Raw genomic sequence first — 22,653 nt, 5'->3', positions numbered from 1 at the left:
TTATGATTTGTCATGATCGTGCAGCTCTGCAAAACCTCTTAGTTTATTATTCCAGATTACTTTTTAAAAGACTACAATTAAAAAATGTATACGGTAGATTATATATTAAATTCAACCTGCTAAAGTGGCTAGTATGAGGGACTTTGTTACACACGACTGCTAAAATCCACCCATTTTGGCAGGTGTTAATGTCAAGCCTTGTTGTATATATTGTGTTGCGTGTAATGGTAAATTGCAGCAGGCATTTGTTGGAAGCTTTCACGCTTTTCATGCTCAATGAGAATTACTGACTTATTAAGACGTCTTTTGTAGCACTTTTCAAAACTGTGGTGAGAACTGGCTGTTGCTGAAACCGATTATATTGACCCTTTAAAGGCTGACAAAGGACAACTTTGGTGCTGTTGATTATCTGGGGAACGACCGCAGTTTTTGCGTTTGGCGGAGTTTTGGCAGAGAGCATGCCAGTGATGACCAGGGAGTTCCTGCTAGGTCTGCGTTCGAATGTTGGTGCTGTTGATCCCGTTTGGGATATTCCAGAAGAACTGATTCAGCCTTCTGTGGACATCCGAGTCCCGAAAAGGAGAACAAAGAGGAAACGCGGGAATCGAGGAGGAGTTCGACGCAGGCTAAAGAGAGCGCAAAGATTTACCCCGCTGCCTGGAATACTCCTAGGCAATGTCCGCTCGCTTCGCCATAAACTTGACGAACTACAAGCCAATGTGAGTTTTATGCATGAATACAGAAACGATGGGTTACTTAACGTAATCCCGGGTTCTTTGATAACAGAGTGAGGTGTTTCACTATGGGAATCGCTTTGGGCGTGACCAACTACGGAAGCTCCAATGACACCACGTCTGTCCTGACAGACAGGTTGACCTGAGATCAGGCTCCGCCTCCACCTATATTACTCAGGTCGACCCCTCACAAAGTCATTATAGAGAGATTTCTTCCCGTCCTGTGCGAGAAGGGAAGTGTTGGTGAAACACCTCACTCTGTTATCAAAGAACCCGGGATTACGTTAAGTAACCCATCGTTCTTTTTCTAACTTCGCTCGGTGTTTCACTATGGGAGATATAGACCACTCCCGGATTGCACAACATATGCTATGCTTAATCAAACATATCACAGTGTGCTTGCCCCTAGCACTGCATGAGCTAAGGATGGCTCAGACACATCTAGTCTATAAAACCGCACAAATGTGTGGGGCGTAGCCCAACTTGCTGCTGCACATATCTCCTGAACCGAAACTCCCTTAAGTAGGGCCCATGATGTAGCCATGCCCCTAGTGGAGTGGGCCCTTAAGCCCTCAGGAGGTAGAGAACCTCTACATTCATAAGCTATAGATATAGCTTCTACAATCCAATGGGACAGCCGTTGACGTGACAACGGCTTCCCTTTGTGAGGAGTAGCCCAAGATACAAAAAGCTGGTCATTCTTTCTGAATCCTGCTGTTCTTTCCATGTACCTATGAAGCGCCCGTACCGGACATAAAGAATTCCATCTCTTCTCCTCTGGCGAAGAGAACGGAGGAGGGTGGAAAGCTGTAAGTTCTGTAGTAGAACATCTATAAGATGAGTCCACCACTTTAGGTACAAAAGCAGGGTTAGGGCGAAAGGAAACCCTTGTGAGCCCTGGAGCAAACTGTAAACAAGACGGGCTGATAGACAAGGCCTGTAAGTCGCTCACACGCTTAGCTGTCACCAGCGCTAACAACAGTGCTGTCTTAAGAGAGAGAAACTTCAACCCTATGGCTTCTAACGGCTCAAAAGGATGTTGAGATAGGGCCTCTAACACCATGGACAAATCCCACAACGGGACCATCCTCCTGGCCACTGGCCTCTTACGCCGTGCCCCTTTCATAAAACGACATATTAAAGGGTGTTGACCTGCCGTCTTGTCACCAAAACCAACATGACAAGCGGAAATGGCAGCTAAATATACCTTCATTGTCGAAAAAGCCTTCCCCTTATCCAACAGATCCTGGAGAAAACATAATATGTCCCTCACTGAGCATTGAAAAGGGACAATATTACTCCTTCCACACCATTCTTCAAAGACTCGCCATTTATTACTATAAAGTGAGCGAGTGGAAGAGGCTCTGGCACTCTGTATTGTGTGAATGACAGATGGGGGTAAACCTGCCGCACTCAAATTCCACCTCTCACGGGCCAGGCCCAGAGAGCTATTCTGTCCGGGTGAGGATGGTAGATTTCCCCTCCTGCTTGTGACAGGAGGTCCCTCCGGGGAGGGAGGGGCCACGGCTGACCCGACAGTAGTTGAACTATCTCGGCTACCCAATGTCTGGATGGCCACCGTGGAGCTATCAGTATCAGTGACAACCCCATTTCCCTCACCCTGGCTAGAGTGGGTGAAATCAGGCTCAGAGGAGGGAATGCATACAGTAGGACGTTCGGCCATGGGTGGGCTAACGCATCCACACCCAATGGTGCATTTCCGTCCACCAGAGAGAAATACAGAGGACATTGAGCGTTTTCCTGCGAGGCGAAGAGATCTACGGCAGCCTGACCGTACTTCTGCCATATCTGCTTCACCACCTGGGGATGAAGCTTCCACTCCCCGTACAGAGGATTTCCCCTGGACAACAGATCTGCCCCTCTGTTCAATATCCCTGGAACATGGGTTGCCCTGATGGATAAAAGCCTCGTGTTGCACCACACGATCAGCTTTTTCGCTAACTGGTGCAGTTGAAGCGAGCGTGTGCCTCCCTGTCGGTTGATATAAGCGACCACTGTAGAATTGTCTGTTTTCACTAAAACATGCTGGCTCTTGATGTAGCTCAGAAAATGTTTTAGCGCTAAAAACACTGCCAGCAGTTCTAAGTAATTTATGTGCTTGTGAATCAGATGTGGAGGCCACACACCATTCACCGCTCTGCCCATCAGAGTTGCTCCCCAGCCTTTTAATGACGCATCCGTTGTTATAGTGACCCTCGCCGACACCGCCCCCAAGGGGATCCCCTTTCTGAGAGTCTCGGGGCTTCTCCAATGTCTGAGCGCTCTGACGCACACATGCGTTACTTTCACCGGTCGACCGAGATGTCGCCGAGAACACAGACGCAGATGCGCGACCCAGCGCTGAAAGTCTCTCATCATTAGTAGTCCTAGATGTACTACTGAAATCACTGAGGCCATTAGACCCAGCATTCGTAGGCACAGTCTGAACGGAACAGTTTTCCCCGTCTGAAAACGGGAGAGACACTGCATGAAGGACGTGATCCTCCCCTCTGTCAGAGTGACCTGATAAGAGAGGGAGTTTATACTGAGCCCCAGATATTCTGTGTTCTGAGCTGGCTCTAAACGGCTCTTTTTCATGTTTATTCTGAATCCCAAGCTGTCGAGATGCACTAATACCATGTTTGTGTCTCTGATCGCTTGTTCTTTTGACGAGGCGCAAATCAGATAATCGTCTATATACGACAATATTCTTATTCCTTTGTTTCTCAACGGAAATAGCGCTGCTTCCACACATTTGCTGAAAACTCTTGGCGCTAAGGACAGACCAAATGGAATGGTTTGAAACTCGTACGCTGTGTTTCGGTATGCAAACCTGAGATATTTTCTGTGAGACGGATAAACATCTATGTGAAAATACGCGTCTGACAGATCGATCGTCACAAACCAGTCGTTCTGGCGGATAGATCGACAAAGTGTTTTGTGTGTTAACATCTTGAATGAATACTTCCGTAGGTGCTTGTTTAGCACACGGAGATCTAAAATTGGGCGCAGAGATGTGCTCCCTTTCTTTGGGATCACGAAGTAACGGGAGTAAAAACCCTGACAGCTCACTTCCTTTGGCAGCACTCTGATTGCTCGTTTGTCTAAAAGAGTGTCTATCTCGGCCGTCAGGACGCGAGCTGCTTCTCCCTCGGCCGCTGAGACTATAATGCCATTGAATCTGGGTGGTTTCATGGCAAATTGAAGTCTGTATCCCCGTGAAATTGTGTTTAAAACCCACGGATGAGCTGCGCATGCGCGCCAACTGAGTATGCGAGCCGAGAGGGGTCCCTTGTACACTTCTCCCTCGCGGGCGCGCGTTGATGACGTCATTATTGTCACTGCGCTGACCCCCTTTTGAGAAGCGTGCGCTCCCTCCAGCGGCGAAGCTAGAGAGACGCGTTTTAATTTTTGGATTTCTTTGCAATCTATCGCCCTCGGCTGACTGCCTGGCTGCGATAGAAAAACATTTATTTGTGTGTTTGTTATATTCGGGGAGCATATCGCCCTTAGCTCGTGGCTTGGATGCGATAGTGCATTCTTTATTAAGTATTCCCCTGAAACGATGGGCGTTTGAGAACACTGTGTGAGTGCTTGGTGACACTGTTGAACATTTTCTCCCTGTTTTTGAACTGGGTAACTTACAGCGAGAGCCCTTACTGAACTCAGAACAACAGGGTTGGACCCCTTTCTTCTCTTTGCGGGCGGAGAGAGAAGTGCAGGGGAACATTCGCGTGTCAGGTCGCACGCTTCTTCTTCCGGTCCTCGGGGTGGGGCGGTCGGTTTCTGGCCGCCGCGGCCGCAAATGAATGCTTACCCCATGGTCCGGAGCTCTCCGACCTTGGACGATGGCCAGATTGTTGTCCGCTGGGAGCGGGTCTCACATTCCTGGCCCCTATCTGTCTCCCTCTCACTGCAGCGGCTGCAACAAAGCCCTGCCGCGCTGGTTGAGAGGGTGGTCGCGGTGTTTGCTTCCGTGGTAAACAGAGGTTAAAAGCTTCATCCTCTTGTTTCCTCAGGGAGCTGGTTTCTCTCATTTTCTCGAGAGCTGGTCCGAACAGGCCCTTAGTTGGGTCGAACGCTGCGTCCATCACCTCCGCTTTCTGAGCGTCGCTCAATCCTGACAGGTTCAGCCATAACGCTCTCTCACCTGACACGGCCAGGCCCATCACACGGCCACAGCCTTGAACCGCACCGCGGGAAGAGCGGAGAATTAGATCGTTTACCACACATATTTCATCCCATAGTGCTGGGTTCGGCACCCCTGTATCCAGCTGTCGCCCCATTTCCTCCAAAATTTCTGCCTGATACGCTGACAGTAAAGTCACAGCGTTCAGCGAGCACACTGACTGGGCCGCATACTTATATATCCTCTGATAGACGGACGCGGTCAAACGTTCCATCTTGCTCGGCAGCGAAATCTGAGAGGAGGCAGAAATGGAGCGTCGCTTCGGGTGGAGGTGATAGGCCACTGAAGACTCTACCGCTGGGGGTCCGGCCAACCCCAGCTCCACCATCCCTTGAATCTCCAGCTTAGAGCATCCCTTGGCCGGGAGCTTATTCTTAAAGGGGGTACTCCAATGGCGAGACATTTCTTTCATGCATGCCGGCACGGCGGGCAGTAATTGTCTCGCTGTGGGTTGAGCAGGCGGCAGCCTTTTCCCGTCGTAAAGGTCCCTCTCTGCTCCTTCGGCGTCCTGTGCCGTGGGCCAAGCTAGGCCCAGTTTAGCCGCGGCTCGTTTGCACACCTCGTGTAGGTTACTGTCAGCCTGAGGACCCGAGTCAGTCGCGCTCGGGGGTCTAGACTGTTGAGCGGGGAAGGGAGAGTTGTCATCTTCCTCCTCGTCTTCCATATCCAAGTCGAGGAGGTCAGAGTTAGCATCGCCCTCTGCGTCCTCGTCCCCCTGCTCTTCCTCTTCGTGTGCGAGAAGGCCATCGAACAGAGGAGGCATATCCGGGGATTCGGCTTCCATCATTTCAGCCCAGCTAGAGGTAGCTCGCGTTTGATGGTCGGTTGTCTTAGGCTTCGCGGTGGCGCCGGACAGACATGGGTCTTGTTGGCTACTAGCCACCGCCACTCTCAGCCTTCTCTCCAGAATTTTCACCGGCATTGACGCACAGTGGACGCATGTTTGAGGGTCCGCAAGCGACGTTTGAGCGTGCTTCGAGCCCATGCACACGATGCACATAGGATGGGGGTCCCTGCCCGAGATTGTTGCTCCACATGACGATGGACACGGGCGGGATGCCACATCCCTGCTTTTCGACTCATTCCCTTTGGCGGGGGTAATGACCGTCGACATAATGTCTGGAGGAGTGATTCAACGACTCGTCACAACACGTTAGTCTGATGATAAAGTAGGGTAATTTAGCCCTTTCAAACGGCTCGCCTCAACGCGAAAAGCCCAAAAAGATGACTCGACGTCACTGAAAAACCTACCGCCGTAGTTTAGTACGCGATAGTCCGAAGAGAATAGCTCGCCTTGACGCGGACACTATTCGGTGTTTCCGATGTCGCTCAACACAGTCCAATCCACTGATGTCGCGTTCGGTGGCGTAATCCAATAACGGTCCGCCTGTTGAACAGTTCAGCGAGATCAGCAACGAAGTCGGACGTGCTGAGAGAGCTTGTTGTAGTCCCTCACGGGAAGAAAGCGCGAATGACTTTGTGAGGGGTCGACCTGAGTAATATAGGTGGAGGCGGAGCCTGATCTCAGGTCAACCTGTCTGTCAGGACAGACGTGGTGTCATTGGAGCTTCCGTAGTTGGTCACGCCCAAAGCGATTCCCATAGTGAAACACCGAGCGAAGTTAGAAAAAGAACACACATATGATGGTATTCACAGAAACTTGGCTGGATGACTCAGTTTGTGATAGTACCCTACGAATTGAGGGTTTTGGAACACCTATCCGGCTGGACAGAGACAAAAATACGACGGGGAAAAGTCGCGGTGGAGGCGTGTGTGTTTATATTAAGGATAGCTGGTGTAATACAGCAATAGTACGACATACGGTTTGCAAGTCGGACATTGAACTTATTGCTGTTTCTGTACGTCCTTTTTACCTCCCTCGTGAGTTCCCTCAGTTGTTTTTTATTTTAGTATATATACATCCTCGTGCCAGCTTTGATGTGGCTTTTGAGACTGTTAAAAACACCCTGGATAAACTGGACAATCTATCTCCCGATGCACCAAAATTTGTTTTAGGTGATTTTAACCAGTGTATTATGGACAAACATCTAAAAGGCTATCATCAATATGTTACATGCGCTACACGCGCTGATAAAGTCTTGGACAGATGTTATGGCCCGATTCCGGGAGTTTACAGATCTCTGTCTTTACCTCCTCTTGGTTCAGCCGATCATAATATGATTTTATTGTATTCTGTGTATACTCCTATCGTAAAAAAGGCAAAAAGAGAAGTACGATATGTTAAAGAATGGAAACCTTCTAATATCGAAGTTTTGAAGGGTTGTTTTGAGTGCACCAATTGGAATTTGTTTTTGAACACATGTTCCGATCTGAACGAACAGGTGCTTACAATTTCTAGATATATTACTTTTTGTGTCGATACTATTATTCCTACAAAACAGATCACCTTGTATCCAAATAACAAACCATGGGTCACAAAGGAGTTAAAGAGCATATTGAATATGAAGAAGAGGGTATTTTTTGTAGGGACCAATGAGGAAAAAAAACAGATAAATAGGGAAGTAAAAAGGGCAATAAAAATAGCTAAAGATAATTATAAAAATAAGATTGAGGGTGTGTTTATGAAAGGTAATCTTAAAGATGCTTGGAAGGGAATTAAGAATATGGCTTCAGTGAGTACATTTGCATCAAATCATCATGTACCAATGGAACAAAACTATAACACTAATTTAATTTTAAGTAATGAGTTTAATGAATTTTTTTCACGTTTTGCTAAATCGTTTATAGTTGATGATTTAACAGTTTTTAAAAACACTTTGAGCTCTCGTAATAAAATTGAAATTAATCAGGTTAATATATTGAGACAGTTGAAGTCCACACCGCTCAATAAGGCCCCAGGTCCAGACGGTATTTGTGGTAGAACATTAAACCACTGTGCTGAACAGCTCAGTGGAGTTTTCCACTTACTTTATCAGTCTTCCTTAGATCTAGGACTAGTACCTGATTTGTGGAAAAGTTCAATTATTGTGCCAATACCTAAAAAAGCAAATCCGAAATCTTTGAACGATTATCGTCCTATTGCCTTGACCTCTTTGGTCATGAAGGCCTTGGAAAAAGAGATTAATAAGTTTCTACTGAAGATTGCTGGACCGCTACTAGATCAGTTGCAATTTGCATATCGCGCTGGAAGAGGTGTAGATGATGCAAAGCTGTTTTTGTTAAATACTGTCTGTCGTCACGTGGAAAAAAGTGGGGCCTTTGCGCGGCTTTTGTTTGTGGACTTGTCGTCTGCATTTAATCTTCTGCAGCCAGTCATTTTAGGACAAAAACTTATTAGTCAGTTTAATTTTGATCATGGTATAGTCTCATGGATCATGAGTTTTTTAGCAGATAGGCAACAGAGGGTTAGGGTTAATGGGGTCTTATCTGATATAGTAAATACCTCTGTAGGCACACCACAGGGTTGTGTACTTTCTCCGATTTTGTTCATACTATATACAAATGATTGTCAGAGTTCACAAGATAATAGTTATTTGGTGAAATATGCAGATGATACTGTGCTTCTCTCTTTACTTTCACATTCAGATCAGGAATATGGTTCGGTCTTATATGATTTTACCTCTTGGTGTAATAGTATGAAATTAGATTTGAATGTATCAAAAACTAAAGAGATGATTATTAATTTTAGTAAAAGACCACTGATGCTTCAACCGGTGGTCATTAATAATGCACAAGTGGATGTAGTAGAGGAATATAAGTACCTAGGAACGATTTTTGATGACAAGTTGAAGTTTGATCAAAATGTTGATGCAATTATCGGAAAGTCACATCAGAGATTGTTTGCACTACGAAAGCTTAATTCTTTTAATGTACAGAGAGGCATTCTCAGGTCTTTTTATAACTCATTCATTGAAAGTATTCTGTCTTTTTCCTTTATTTGTTGGTTTTCATCATTGTCTACTAAGAACAAAAGTCGTCTACAAGGTATTGTCATTATGTGCTCAAAAATTACGGGAGTTCCCTTACGAAGCCTCACAGTGTACTATGAACAGCAAGTGCTGAGAACGGCGCACAAAATAATGGGAGACAGCACACACCCGTTGTATTTGGATTTTGAGTGGATGCCCCTGGGGAGGCGTTTAAGGACAATTAAATGTTCGACAAATCGTTATAAATTTACTTTTGTCCCTGAGGCGGTTCGTTTATGTAACAAATTTGGTTGATTTATTTATTTATTTATTTATTTTTAATATTAGTATTATTATTATACTTTTTTTTTTTTTTTTTTTTTTTTTTTGTGTGTGTGTTTTGAATGAATGATTGAATGTATATGTGTTGGTGTTAAATGTGAAGCACCATGTGAGCCTAAACTAATTGCCCCAAGGGGATAAATAAAGCTCTAAACAAACAAACAAACAAACTTGGCTGTCTGTAATGAAGTCCCTTCCCTTTCTCCTCTGCTGTCTGACTGTCTCTCTATCAGACCGAGAGAAACTCAAGCCAGGGTTTCAGATTCCATGGAGGACGTGTTGTAGGTCAATTCCAATCTGTATACAACACAGCGAGAGGCTTAGTCAGGTCTCTCTTTGACTTGTCCGTTCAATGTCGGGTGACACCAAACTGGATACTGACATTATTTAGCAAAGTTATTCAACCAGAAATGCCTGTTATTTTAAGCATCTATTCCAGCACAGCGATCAAATGTTCTGACCTGAACTGAGGCGCAGTCAGATTGGAAATCACCCCTTATCTAATCTTTACAGAAAGTCTTTTAATATTCATAGGGTAGCAAGCTTAAATGTAGGAACAGTTTTTGATTTAATGATAAAAATCAAGCTCAGTTTCATCCAGGGAGTTAATCTGGGACTGTTCTGAACTGCAAAGAAAAATATTAGTTGTATATTAATATATATATTTTTTTACACAGTGTGTATGTTGATATAAAATTTGCATTTAGCAGATCTGTGTTTGGTTGTTTTTTCCATGCCGGTCTGGTTTGAAGCTTGCAATGATTCAGTTTGTGGGCTTTTTTTTTTTTTTTTTCAAAAAAAAAAAAAGCTCAGAAAAAAAAGAGAACACTCATGCAAACCCCCGGCCATTAGTTCATCTTTCCATTTGAAGAGACTCTCTAAAATAACATCTCGGCATTGAGAGCGAACTCAGCAGAAGCCCTGTGATTGGCTGGCATACTCAATGTGATTACTCCTAGCCCCGCCCACTCTATAATTAGAGCACGGTGACGATGTGTCCTACCCGATGTGCTCATGAGCAGGTCTGGTGGGGCTGATTGGATTGAGAGATTAACAGCTGTCAGCTGTGCAGAATGAATGAACAGAACAATGAAATGTGTTCTTTGCTGTAGAGTGACTCCGCTACAATCCACAAACATGACAAATAAAACATTCAGTCCATCCATTATTAAATTCAAAAGGATGTATGGAATCATTATAAAACTATATGCGAGTTGTTTATGTTGGGAATTGTATTTAAGGCATGTCAGATGACTGTTATTGGGGTCTTTGAAATGTTGGTGAAATGCTTCATTGGTTACAAATAAGATTGTTTAATGCTAAAGATAATAAATCTCTCATCTCTCTTTTTATAAACATCTGCATCCATATGGTGGACATGCATACCATAATGCCCTGTCCTCTCCCATAAATATCTAATATTTCCCAGCATATTAAAATCATTTCTAAAGTAGTATGTTACACTGAAGACTTAATACATAAATTAATATATTTTTTTTAAATATATTAAAGGGCTCCTATCATGCCACTATTTACAAGATGTAAAATAGGTCTCTGAAGTCTCTAGAGTGTGTACGTAAAATTTTAGTTCAAAATACCCCACAGGTATTTTATAGCATGCAAAAATGTTCACTTTTTGTAGTTTCTGTGTGTGTCCCTTTAAATGCAGACATGTACTGAAAATGTCAGAAACTGTTCAGCCTTTTATGCTCAAACCACAGTCGGACAAAGATGTAGAATGCAACAGGACATTTCTGAATGGTTAGTTGATGAATGTATGTAGCTGATGTGGAGTTAACTATATTTAAGACATTGATTAGCATGTTCTGTCATGATAATCTATACATTTTCGTGTGGGAACTGTTGTAAATAATGTGTATATGCTGCATGAAGTTAGAACAAGTGTAGTTCAGTTTAATTACGGTTAGAATTAGGGATGTAACGATATTGACGATATCGCGGTGGTAAACGTGTCTCTATCGTCGTGGTTGGGTTACAATATCAAAAGGACAGGTGTCCGTCAAAAAGCAAGAGGAATAAACACAGTCCCGCAGAACAAATCATTGTTAACTGCATATACCATGATCGTTAGCGACCCGGATCTATATTTAACATGGATAGACCTCTGCCTGTCATGATAATATATAAAACTCCTGATGTTAGTTACACTTACAGAAGAATAAAATAAAACCTATGTCGTTACCTTTTGGAGCTTGGAAGGATTAAGTTTGAGCAGATGTTTAATACCATCATCATCTGTCCTCGTCAGAGCTCGTTTACCAGTATATTCAGTATCTGCTCATATTCGCGATCTCAAGCATATTCTCCAAACTCATTTTCCATGTCTTCAAAATCAATATTTTGATCACTGACAGCTTCTTGACCACATCCATCATCAAGAGACAGTGACACTAATATTTGCTTGTGTTGAGTACTTCCTCTCTGCTGTAAATCACTAAGCCATTTCAAGTTTTCCATTTCAGATTATAATTATAGTTTCATTTTCTGTCAGAGGGAACTGAGTGAAACGTCATTTCATCATTGCGTATCAGACATTGTTGAATTGCGCCCAATTTCCTTATTATAGATTCATTTATCAGTGTGCAAAAAAAATATATGTACAATCCTACACACCTCGGGTCGTTAGCGACCCTATACAATTTTGACAAATACTAGTGAAAAAACAGGCATTCAATTATAATGCTATGATTGTTTTCTTGTTATATTGTTTAAAATGGATTGATTGAGGAATACTAAGAATGTTGATGTATAACTTTAAAAAATGAATGAGGAGCAGGGTAGTGAATGGCGAGACCCGGGGTATGCATTTAAGGGTTAAAAGCACTGTGATCAGCGTTTTATGTTGTCATGGATCCATGAATACAACAATAAATTGCCTGTTGACTGGCAAAAGCAGAATAAATGTCAGTATTTTTTCGCTATTATCATCACAAACACTACCGTGAGCTATTTAACAACACCGTGAGCTTTTCCGCAATATCGCAATAAACATCGTACCGTGAGGTCAATATCGAAATTGTATCGTATCATGAGATTTTGATATCGTTACATCCCTAGTTAGAATGCATGTTGTCATCTTGTTTTTATGACATGCTTTTGCATTCGTGTTACGTACTGTATTGCAATAAATGTGAAAAGACGAATGCGACAACTTGAGCAGACTCCTAAATGTCCTCTGCTACAGCAAATCTTCCTCTTCTCTGAAGCAGCCCAACATGGCCTCACCTCTTTGTTGCATGTTCCCAGGGGCAGGTTTATGTACAGTTTAGGGTTTGTGATATCACCAATCCGGGAAGAAGCATGCTGCAGTCCCTACTAGCTGTTTGTTGTAATCCCTAAAAAGCACTTTGAGGGTCGTAACTTTGCAGGTGTTGTTTATGCTCAAACAGCAATATTACACTAACTAAAGTTTAAAAAGTGAAATCATAGTCAAGGACCCCTTTAAAATAGAAACTAGGTGAGCATAAAAGATGTCTGTCTTCAAAATATAAGTATATTCGAACTGGGCTGGGGTGAGAATCATAGTACATTTCACAAGTTAAAAGTTTCCCTAATTCACCCTGCGTCTGAACAAAACACCTACTAAATCTGAGGACGAGGTCATTAGATCTCTTCCACACCTCCAGAGGAGTGAAAGGTCTTTTTGGGTTCTGAGAGTCTGCGTGCCAGCAGGATGCGAGCCATCTGATCTGGTAACTGAACTTGAATGTCTCTCTGCACCTTGTTTTACCCAACAGATTCATGTACTGCGAAATAGTGGCAAATAAAATGGCTTTCTTCCATGTCACATGCAGAAATGTACAGTGCAACCACTATAGTCCAATTCATGAGCAAATTACTCTTAATGAGTAACGGATTGACAAATCCTGAAACCCTGAATTAATTTATTTTTATATTTTAATAAACTACTTTGAATATTTGATTACATCCTTGCCCAATTATAATACATTTTAAATTACAACATTTTCAGTAATAATTATATATTTAATTATTCATTCTAAATGTTATAATTATACATTTCAATTATTATTAAAAGTAACCCCTTTCTCTACTGTGTCCAGTAGATCCCCCCTATAAATGCCGCATCAACACGACAGCCTCATTAAAGGACAACTCCGGTGAGAAATGAACCTAGGGGTAATTAGCACATGGTTACCGTGTAGATCATTCTCTGGGATGCATTTTCATGAAAATCGAACGTAAAGAGTTTTATCTTTAAAAACAGTTTAGCTTATAACGCTTGTCTACTGAGTAAGTGAAATTAAATCGCTAGTTAATACCAATAACAAGGCTCAAAATAGCCTCACACTAACACGGTAGCATAATGAGGGTCCCTACATGCAAACCGAAGCTTTGAGAACTTTGTAAGTATACAAACAGTTGAATAAGAAGATACTGGACAGGCGCCATCTTGGAAAAAAGTCTTGAGCTAAAGTGATGAACTGTGACTTGGAATCTCATATGCAGTGGTGGAATGTAACAAAGTACTAATACTTCGTTACTTTACTTAAGTAAATTTTTCACGTATCTGTACGTAAGTAGAATCAATAGTGCATACTTTTTACTTTTACTTCGTTACATTTTGCAGCAAATATTTTACTTTCTACTCCACTACATTTCTACAGCATTTTGTTACATTTTCTGATCAGTTTCAGGGCTCGAGATTAAGGTTTGTTCGGATAATTAATGGATAATAATAGGCTAATGTATGAACTGACGGTTGCGCTTTTGACAATCGCGCAGCGTCTCGAGGAGAAATGGAAACAAACCAACGGCGCTCGTACAGAGAAACTCAGTAACACACTGCAGTAAATATTCAAAATGTGAAGGTTTTTATATTTGATAACGTATAATATAGTTAAAAAACATCATATGACACGACCAAGAATGCTGTTTTCCTGAATACCATCACGCCTGAAAATGTGACACTGATTTCATGACAGTTCCATAAACAATTAATTAAAATTAGTCACTTACATTTTAGATGCAATATAAACTGCTTTTGTTCTATTACAGCAGCGAAAATATTTCCAAGATCAGATCAATTTTCCACATCAGAACCACAATGCATCTCACAGTGTGGTAATGAATGATTCAGCGTTCGAATGAATCGGTTGAATCAAAGATTCAATGACATGTTAGTAAACGACTGCCTCATTCATGAACGAATCAGCCGTTTGAACGAACCGACTCAATGACTCACTCATTAAGACCTGCCGCCACCTACTGGAGGTTCTATGGTTTAAACAATCTTTCCAACGTTTCTTATTGTATTAAACATATATAGGCCTAGTTAAAACAATCTCATAACATTATTTAATGCAGTTGTAATTTGTCAGTGTAAATTATTTAATTTAACAACCATATAGCGTTATTCTAATTTAATTTATTGATCAAATTTAAGAATATAAAAGGAAAGCTGAAGAATATCCTATATTTAAGATTAATCCTCATAAATATGAAGATTTAAATACATCAAAGTATTGATAAAATATTGATATTTAACTCTGCAGATCGCCCTGATATTGTGAGTCAGAATGTAAACGGGGCAACAGATGATACGCACAATTAGCCCCAAACTAACTGAATTAAAACGCAACAGCCCATACTGTTTTCTTCTTTTTAATTATTAGAATATAGACATTAAGAAAATAAATAGTTCTACAAGTACTTTTACTTTTAATACTAAAAGTACTTTTTTACTTTTACTTAAGTAGTATTGTCGTTGTAGTACTTCTACTTTTACTTAAGTAAATATGGCTCTGGTTACTTGTACTTTTACTTAAGTACTGAGATTCAGTACTTCCTCCACCACTGTTCATATGGTCCATTGTTTCCGGAAGAAAGCACTGAATGCAACAGAGAAAAAAAAGAAAAAAAACCAATGTCCATGTAATTAGATTTCACAAACTTAATTCCTATTGATCAGCTCACTTGGCACAGCGTTCGTTGCTCGACCCGTCGAGACTTTTTTCCAAGATGGCGCCTGTCCGTAAACGGAATAGACTGTCTTTATAAAGTATCTTCTTATTAAACTGTTTGTACACTTACAAAGTTCTTAATGTTCACCAAGCCCTAGGTTAATTTTTCACCGGAGTTGTCCTTTAAACCCGTCTCCAGTGTGACAACTCCAATCTTTCGAATAATCTTACGAATATCTATTGATCTAATATGACTTCTGACCTGTAATGTTGCCAGAATCATAATCATACACTATTTGTTCATCGGTCAGAGAAGTGGCACTCCGACTGAGCCTGGTTTCTCCAAAGGTTTTTTCTCCATTCTGGCCCTGAAGGAGTTTTGGGTCACCTTTGGCTTTTGGCTTGCTCAGTTGGGGACACTTAAATTTCAACTATATTACTGATCTGTCCGCATTGACACTATATGATAATTGAAATGAGCTGATGACATCACCATTTTCACCAGAGCGGCTGTACAGCCGAATCAAATTCTGATGCATTATATTCCTTTTAAGACTGTGAAGATGCTTTGAAGCAAGTGGCATTGTAAATGTGCTACATAAATAAAGGTGACTTGACTATGCCACAGGACACTATATAACTTAGGTATGATTCTCAAATGTTATTTAATGTCTGCATGACATCCCCATTCACTGAGTGAGATCTTTTACACTATCCGCATCAGGTGAGCCGTATTGAGTTGGATTATCACAGCACCCTTTAATTCCTGTTAACAGAACAATGAAGCTCCGCCCTCTCTGTCTCCTAACGGCTACCTTTCCTGGTCTCCAAGGAAATGCACTTTGGTGCCAGACACCAAATCTCTCTCTCGCTCTCTCTCGCTCTCTCTCAAAGATCCTGCTGTGCTGAAAATCCATTGCTGTGGAACGCTCTGTGGTTTCTATAGTGAAGGAATTTAATTGGCAACTTAAACTTATTAGGTGTTACTTAACTGCACAATTTAATAGGCTCTCTAAAAATGTAAGGCATCTTAAAAGCTACATATTTGACCTCAACGGCTTTTTACTTTCCCTTTCCACACCTGATATGTGATAAATGTTGTTTTTTGGGATAATGTGAACATGTTGTGAAGGATATAAAGAGGGAAATAAAAACAAATAAATACAAAATAAGGACGGTTTTTCCCCTTTAGCTAAACAAGTAAAAGTGTGACCATTGAGTGTATGTTCCATACTTAATTTTTATCTGTAAAATAAGTGCATAATCTGGTTCATCTGTCATGTTCATGCTCATAAACTGTCACTCTCTGCTCTCTCCAAAAACAACAACATGAAGTAAACATCAGTAAACAACACAATCGTGTATAGCGTTAGTTAATTTATCAATGAAGCATGCGATGTATGGTGTCTGTTTGAAAACATTTGTTTAGCTGACCACTATAGGTGTCAGTTTGTTTATTGTAAAACCACCCAAACATAAACCTAGCGTTCTCACAAAGCGAGCTTCGTCATTCAAATGCGCTAACGTTACTCCATTGTTGTTCTAAGTATAACGTTACACTAGTCTGACGTGCAAAACCGTTTTGCTTGCTACTGCTAAGGTTTAGTCGCATACAATAGTCCATAAACCGAATCATGTCCTCATAAACTGCGAGTAAACACACACAAATATTGACAGGCCACTAAATACAGTACATACCACAGAGACGGACGTCCTGCTGTTGCTGTTTCTCCTGTTCAATTTATTTCAGCCTCCGGATCTGATTCTGGATCATATCTGTATTAGTTGAATCTGATTGATAGCCATGGTTTATTAGGGTAACGTTTTCTTTTCCACGCTTGAGTATGTCAGCTTTCAGACGCTCTCAATGCAACAGCTGCGCGCGCTAGTGATTCTTTAACGCCGCCCACACGATATGCCTCCAGCCGCTCGTTTTTTTCCAGAAAGACTCGGTACAGCCTGTCTTTCTTTTATAAATATAATAAAACTAACGACTTTTCGGAGCTATGAAGGATGCAATACTACTCTATAGGTACTCAAGATTGACTGAAACTGAGTGTCCCATCCCCCACCCCCGAGTTGAGATCGTCTTTTTCTCCTTATTGTGACGTATATCTGAGTGAAACGGACTCTGAAATAAGAGATAAAGATTATAAGGGTTAATACATGTTTTTTTAATGAATCAAGTGCACAGATAAATCATTTATAGTAAACACTACAATATTACATATAAAAATACGAATTGTAAAATTTGATTTCATACCGCCTTTAATAAAGGACTTCTGAAGCAAATCGTTGCATTTGTGTAAGAAAAATATCCATATTTAACTTTTTTAATTGAAGTTCCGGCCAATCGCCTTCCGTGGAAAAGTGCTGAAAGTGCCTTCTCAGAGTTCAAGATGCGTACGTGACAACGGACAAGTGCATAAGCCTTGCACAAGTGCATAAGGCACTTTCAACACTTTTTCCTATCAAAACTGCATCAATTCACTTCTTAAGGCATTTGTTAACCTCCCAGAGCTGTTTGGAGCACGTTATTTGACGGACAGATACATTTTTATGAACTTTTATGGCAACAATTCCTGCCATTATAAAGCTTGGATTAGCCAGGACTTTTTATATATAATTCTGATTGTATTCGTCTGAAAGAAGAAGGTCATATATACCTAGGATGGCTTGAAGGAGAGCAATTCATGGGCTAATTTTAATTTTGGGGTGAACTATCCCTTTAAAGTTGCATTTACCTCAGGAAAGTTATCTAATGTTCACAGTTCGTTGGTTAGCTAGCTATAAAAACACTAAAGATGTGCTTATTTACTGTTAATTAGGCCTATGTATGCGTTTTATCATGAAGACAAGTATTTATGAAAAGTACACTGTGCAACTAAGTTGTATTATTTTTCTGTGTAATTAACATCAGTTAAATGCAATAGTTTGGGCTCTGTTGTTAATTTTAACTTCTAATATTACAGTAACAAATGAAAGGGTTCCTTGTATAGTTTACGCTTTACGGCATTAGTTGGGAGAGATTCTTCCCCCCTTATGAAAATCAAAGTATTGGTATCAGCATCAGTATCGTATTCGGCAGATATAATTCTGATAATAAATAATAATCAGCTAGACAGACATGTAGTATCCATGCATGTAGTATCTAGTTTCACTATGCATACTACAAAATGGCTTAGAATATTGCACAAGTACGCAAATTGGGATGCACCTTAAATGTCTGTCTCATACCGAGAATCTATCCTGCAGTGCATGTGTGTATACATCTGTTCCTGTTTTTGCTTTTCAGTGGGAATGTTCATGGTTCTTCCTTCTCTGCTGTTCGTTTTTCCTCCTCCTCATCTGGTCCTACTTCTGGTTGGAGGTTCGTAATGACTACAATGAGTTCAACTGGTGAGTTCAGCCCGGAGGAACCTGCTGTTTTGGAAGTGACATCAGCTGGTCATTAACTCTGGACCCTGCTGTGTCCTCGCCACACATCTGACATCAACACATTTGATTACACATTTCATAGCTAAAGCATGTTCTAGGAGTTTACTATAAATACCTACTTTAATTGGCAGGTTTACTGTTCATTATATTTGCAAAAATTGGATTGCATAAGTTTCTCAATTAATTTTACACACTGGGGGTTGAAAAACATCTTTCCCATGTGTGTAAAGCATGCTTTGTGTTTTTTGTTCTCCCCCTGTGTGTGTGTGTGTGTGAGCCGCTCTTGTTGGTTTTGTTTCTCTGGCAGGTTGTTATATAATCGTTCGGCCCTTTGGAAGGATGGCACAGTCCCTATTCTCGCCACAACACTCACAGGATTCGCTTACACTGCATTTTTAATGGTGAGCACTCTTCACACACACACATGTGACAGTCCCATTCAATACAATGTATATATACACTGTATTTAATTTGCATATGGATATGTTCTTGGGGCAACATGCAATGACAAAAGAACTACAATAATGGGAGTAATAATTAGCAACATGCTAATAATAATATCTAATAGCTATAGGAATATTGATATATAATCAAATGAATGCCTTGTTTTGTAACAGTCATATTTTAATTAGAAACCTAAGATGTTGATTTATGACAAACAATTAGAAAATTTGTATGATCTGTATAAGAGTATTACATTTGATAACTTTATAACATTATGACCACTGCCAGGTGAAGTGAATAACCTTCATGGCACCTGTTAGTGGGTTGGCTATATTAGGCAGCAAGTGAACATTCTGTACGCAAAGTTGTTTTGTTAGAAGCAGGAAAAATGGGCAAGTGTAAGGATTTGAGCGAGTTTGACAAGGGCCAAACTGTGATGGCTAGATTACTGGGTCAGAGCATCTCCATAATTGCAGCTCTTGTGGGGTGTTCCTGGTTTGCAGTGGTCCGGATCTATCAAAAGTGGTCCAAGGAAGGATCGGTGGTGAACCGGCGACAGGGTCATGGCTCATTGGTGCACGTGGGGAGCAAAGGTTGGCTCGTGTTGTCCGAACAAACAGATGGGCTACTGTAGCTCAAATTGCTCGAAGTTAATGCTGGTTTTGATAAAAAGGTGTCAGAATACACAGTGCATCACAGTTTGTTGTGAATGGGGCTGCATAGCTGCAGACCAGTCAGGGTGCCCATGGTGACCCCTGTCCACCACCGGAAACACGTGAGTATCAGAACTGGACCACAGAGCAATGGAAGAAGGTGGCCTGGTCTGATGAATCACGTTTTCTTTTACATCACATGGATGTGTCGCTTACCAGGGGAACACATGGCACCAGGATGCACTATGGGAATGACGGCATTGCTGGCGGAGGCAGTGTGATGCTTTGGGCAATGTTCCGCTGAGAAACTTTGGGTCCTGCCATCCATGTGGTTGTAACTTTGATATCTACCTACCACCTACCTAAGCATTGTTGCAGACCATGTACACTCTTTCATGGAAACGGTATTCCCTGGTGGCTGTGGCCTCTTTCAGCAGGATAATATCCTTGCCACAAAGCAAGAATTTTTCGGTAATGGTTTGAGGAGCACAACATTGAGTTTGAGATATTTACTTGGCCTCCAAACTCCCCAGATCTCAATCCAATCGAGCATCTGTGGGATGTGCAGAACAAACACATCCATGGAGGACAAATTTCAGGACTTAAAGGTTTTGCTGCTAACATCTTGGTGCCAGTTATCACAGCACACCTTCAGGGGTCTAGTGGAGTCCGTGTCTCGATGGGTCAAGGCTGTTTTGGCAGCTAAACGGGGAACCAACACTATATTAGTAAGGTGGTCACAATGAATATACCTGATCAGTGTAAATACAGTATATACACATTACACGCATACATACATACATGCATAAATACATAAATGACAAAAGTGTTGTTTTTTTAAATTAATTTACATCACGCTTTTCACAATATGCATAATTTCAAAAGCAGCTTAACAGAAATTCATAATGTTATGACCATAGTACTTTACCGTAGAGCAAGTTTTAGGGCTGGGCAATATGACACTGGTGATCCTCTAGATTTTTATGTAGCTTTATTGTATTATAACTTTATTTGTATATTAATATTCAATAACATACCATTAATAATATACTAATAATATATTATTTTATATTACTATTTACATTTATTCAAGGTAGCAGAGCTGAAGATGTTGAGGTTCTCTTTGGGAGTGACGAGGATGGATAGGATCAGGAATGAGTACATCAGAGGAACAGCACATGTGAGATGTTTTGGAGACAAAGTTAGAGAGGCCAAGTTGAGATGGTTTGGACATGTTCAGAGGAGGAGAGTGAGTATATCGGTAAAAGTATGCTGAAGTTAGAGCTGCCAGGCAGAAGGTCAAGAGGAAGACCAAAGAGGATGTTTATGGATGTAGTGAAGGAGGACATGAAGGTAGTCGGTCTGAGAGAAGAGGATACAGAGGAAAGGACTAGATGGAGGCAGATGATTCACTGTGGCGACCCCTGAAGGGAACAGCCTGAAAAAAAAGAAGAAGAATATTATTATTCAAATTTTATTTTATTATTTGGCTCAGTGGGGTGGCAGTGGCTCAGTGGTTCATGTAGGTTGTCTACAAACCGAAAGGTTGGTGGTTCGATCCCCGGTTCCACCTGACCAAGTGTCGAAGTGTCCTTGAGCAAGACACCTAACCCCAGCTGCTCCTGACAAGCTGGATGGTGCCTTACATGGCTGGCATCGCCGTCGGTGTATGAATGGGTGAATGTGAGGCAAAATGTAAAGCGCTTTGGGTGGCCACAGGGTCTGTTAAAAGCGCTATATAAATGCAGTCCATATCTTTTTTCAGATTCTTGCACTTTGTCACATTGCACTGGGGCAGCAGCTTAACCTATACTGGATGCATAAGGTAAGATGGAACCTCTTTGGAAGTTTAAAACCAGACTGGGGTTCTGTATGTACATTAAAAAAAAAAATATTTCCCGCAGATTGTAGTTTTGGCTGTTCTGCTCACCACCATTACGGGAGTGGTGTCCATTGACGATTTCTGGCAGGACGAATGGGACATTGTCATCATTTCTCTTCAGGTTGGATCCTCAGCATATTACTGTCCAATGTCTTGAAGTCTTACTACAAATGTGTTTTATCCTGTAGTGTAATATTTAAAAGTGTCTCCTGTCTTCTCTGTCTCATATTTTTGCTGGTGTAGTTCACTGGGCCATTTCTGCACATCGGGGCTTTAGCTGTGGTCACCGCATTAGGGTGGGTCATCGCAGGTCTGGTGGTCCGCGGAGAGAGATCAAGTGAGTTGAAGGTCATGTGAGGGGAAATGAAAGATCGGGTCAAAGCCAGGACAACTGTAATTTGAATAAGGTGCACAAAATTTCTGCAAAAATATGGTTTAATTTCCACAAAAATTAAACCATAACATAAAACATTAATAATAATAATAATAATAATAATAATAATAATAATAATAAATGTTACTTACCACCAAATCAACATATTAAAATGATTTCTGAAGAATCTTGTGACACTGAAGACATCACTGGAATAAATTGCATTTTAAAATATATAAAATGAGAAAACTATTATTTTAAATTACGATAATATTTCACAGCATATTTTTGATCAGATAAATGTAGTCTTGGTGATCAGGTATTGGTGATTTTATTTCAAATGCGTTTAAAAAAAATGTACCGACCACCAACCTTTTGAATTGTGTTTTTTTTTTGTGTGTTTTTTTGACACGTGTTTGTGTGTTTGTTCAGGACTCCAGGTTGTAACGCTGGTGCTTTATGTGAGCATTCTCCTGGTTTTGTATCTGATTCCCCTCTTCATCACTTCTCCCTGCATCATGGACCGGTCCAAGCTCGTTCCCCGTCCTGCTGTCATTGGCCGCCGTGGAGCTCCAATGGTGTGTTTCATAATCCTGGTTTTCCAGGCCGGAACATTCCCTTTGTTTGAGCCCAAGGGCTGTGACACGGCTTGTTTGTGGTTTCTTTTGGAAGTTTAGCAACAAATAGAAAGAGCTGGAAGGATGGCATATCCCTGCTGTAGAGAGTAACACTTACACTTACTCTAAGCATTAAGCCGATTGTATGATGAAGCTTAAACCTGTTTGTT

At 41.3% G+C, this 22,653-nt stretch overlaps 2 protein-coding genes across 4 annotated transcripts in view; one reads left to right on the top strand and one right to left on the bottom strand.

Annotated features, from left to right (window-relative positions):
* Window positions 1-22,653, top strand: part of gdpd5a (glycerophosphodiester phosphodiesterase domain containing 5a) — a 66,060-nt gene that overhangs the window by 30,677 nt on the left and 12,730 nt on the right. For all 3 annotated transcript variants that reach the window (XR_010901279.1, XM_067433677.1, XM_067433678.1), the window contains exons 3-8: window positions 18,372-18,475; window positions 18,822-18,915; window positions 21,377-21,436; window positions 21,516-21,614; window positions 21,737-21,830; window positions 22,299-22,444. Coding sequence is in view for 2 of the 3 variants with exons in the window: in XM_067433677.1 (XP_067289778.1) it covers window positions 18,372-18,475; window positions 18,822-18,915; window positions 21,377-21,436; window positions 21,516-21,614; window positions 21,737-21,830; window positions 22,299-22,444 (597 nt within the window). In the remaining variant the exon portion in view is untranslated. The remainder of the gene's footprint in view (window positions 1-18,371; window positions 18,476-18,821; window positions 18,916-21,376; window positions 21,437-21,515; window positions 21,615-21,736; window positions 21,831-22,298; window positions 22,445-22,653) is intronic.
* On the bottom strand, window positions 1,014-3,489 carry LOC137063142 (uncharacterized). Its single transcript, XM_067434215.1, has one exon. The coding sequence runs from the start codon at window positions 3,487-3,489 to the stop codon at window positions 1,123-1,125; it is 2,367 nt and encodes a 788-aa protein (XP_067290316.1). The 3' UTR covers window positions 1,014-1,122.

Source organism: Pseudorasbora parva, chromosome 23 (assembly GCF_024679245.1).
Source record: "Pseudorasbora parva isolate DD20220531a chromosome 23, ASM2467924v1, whole genome shotgun sequence".
Classification (NCBI taxonomy): Eukaryota; Metazoa; Chordata; class Actinopteri; order Cypriniformes; family Gobionidae; genus Pseudorasbora; species Pseudorasbora parva.
This window is presented reverse-complemented; position numbering and strand designations above follow the sequence as displayed.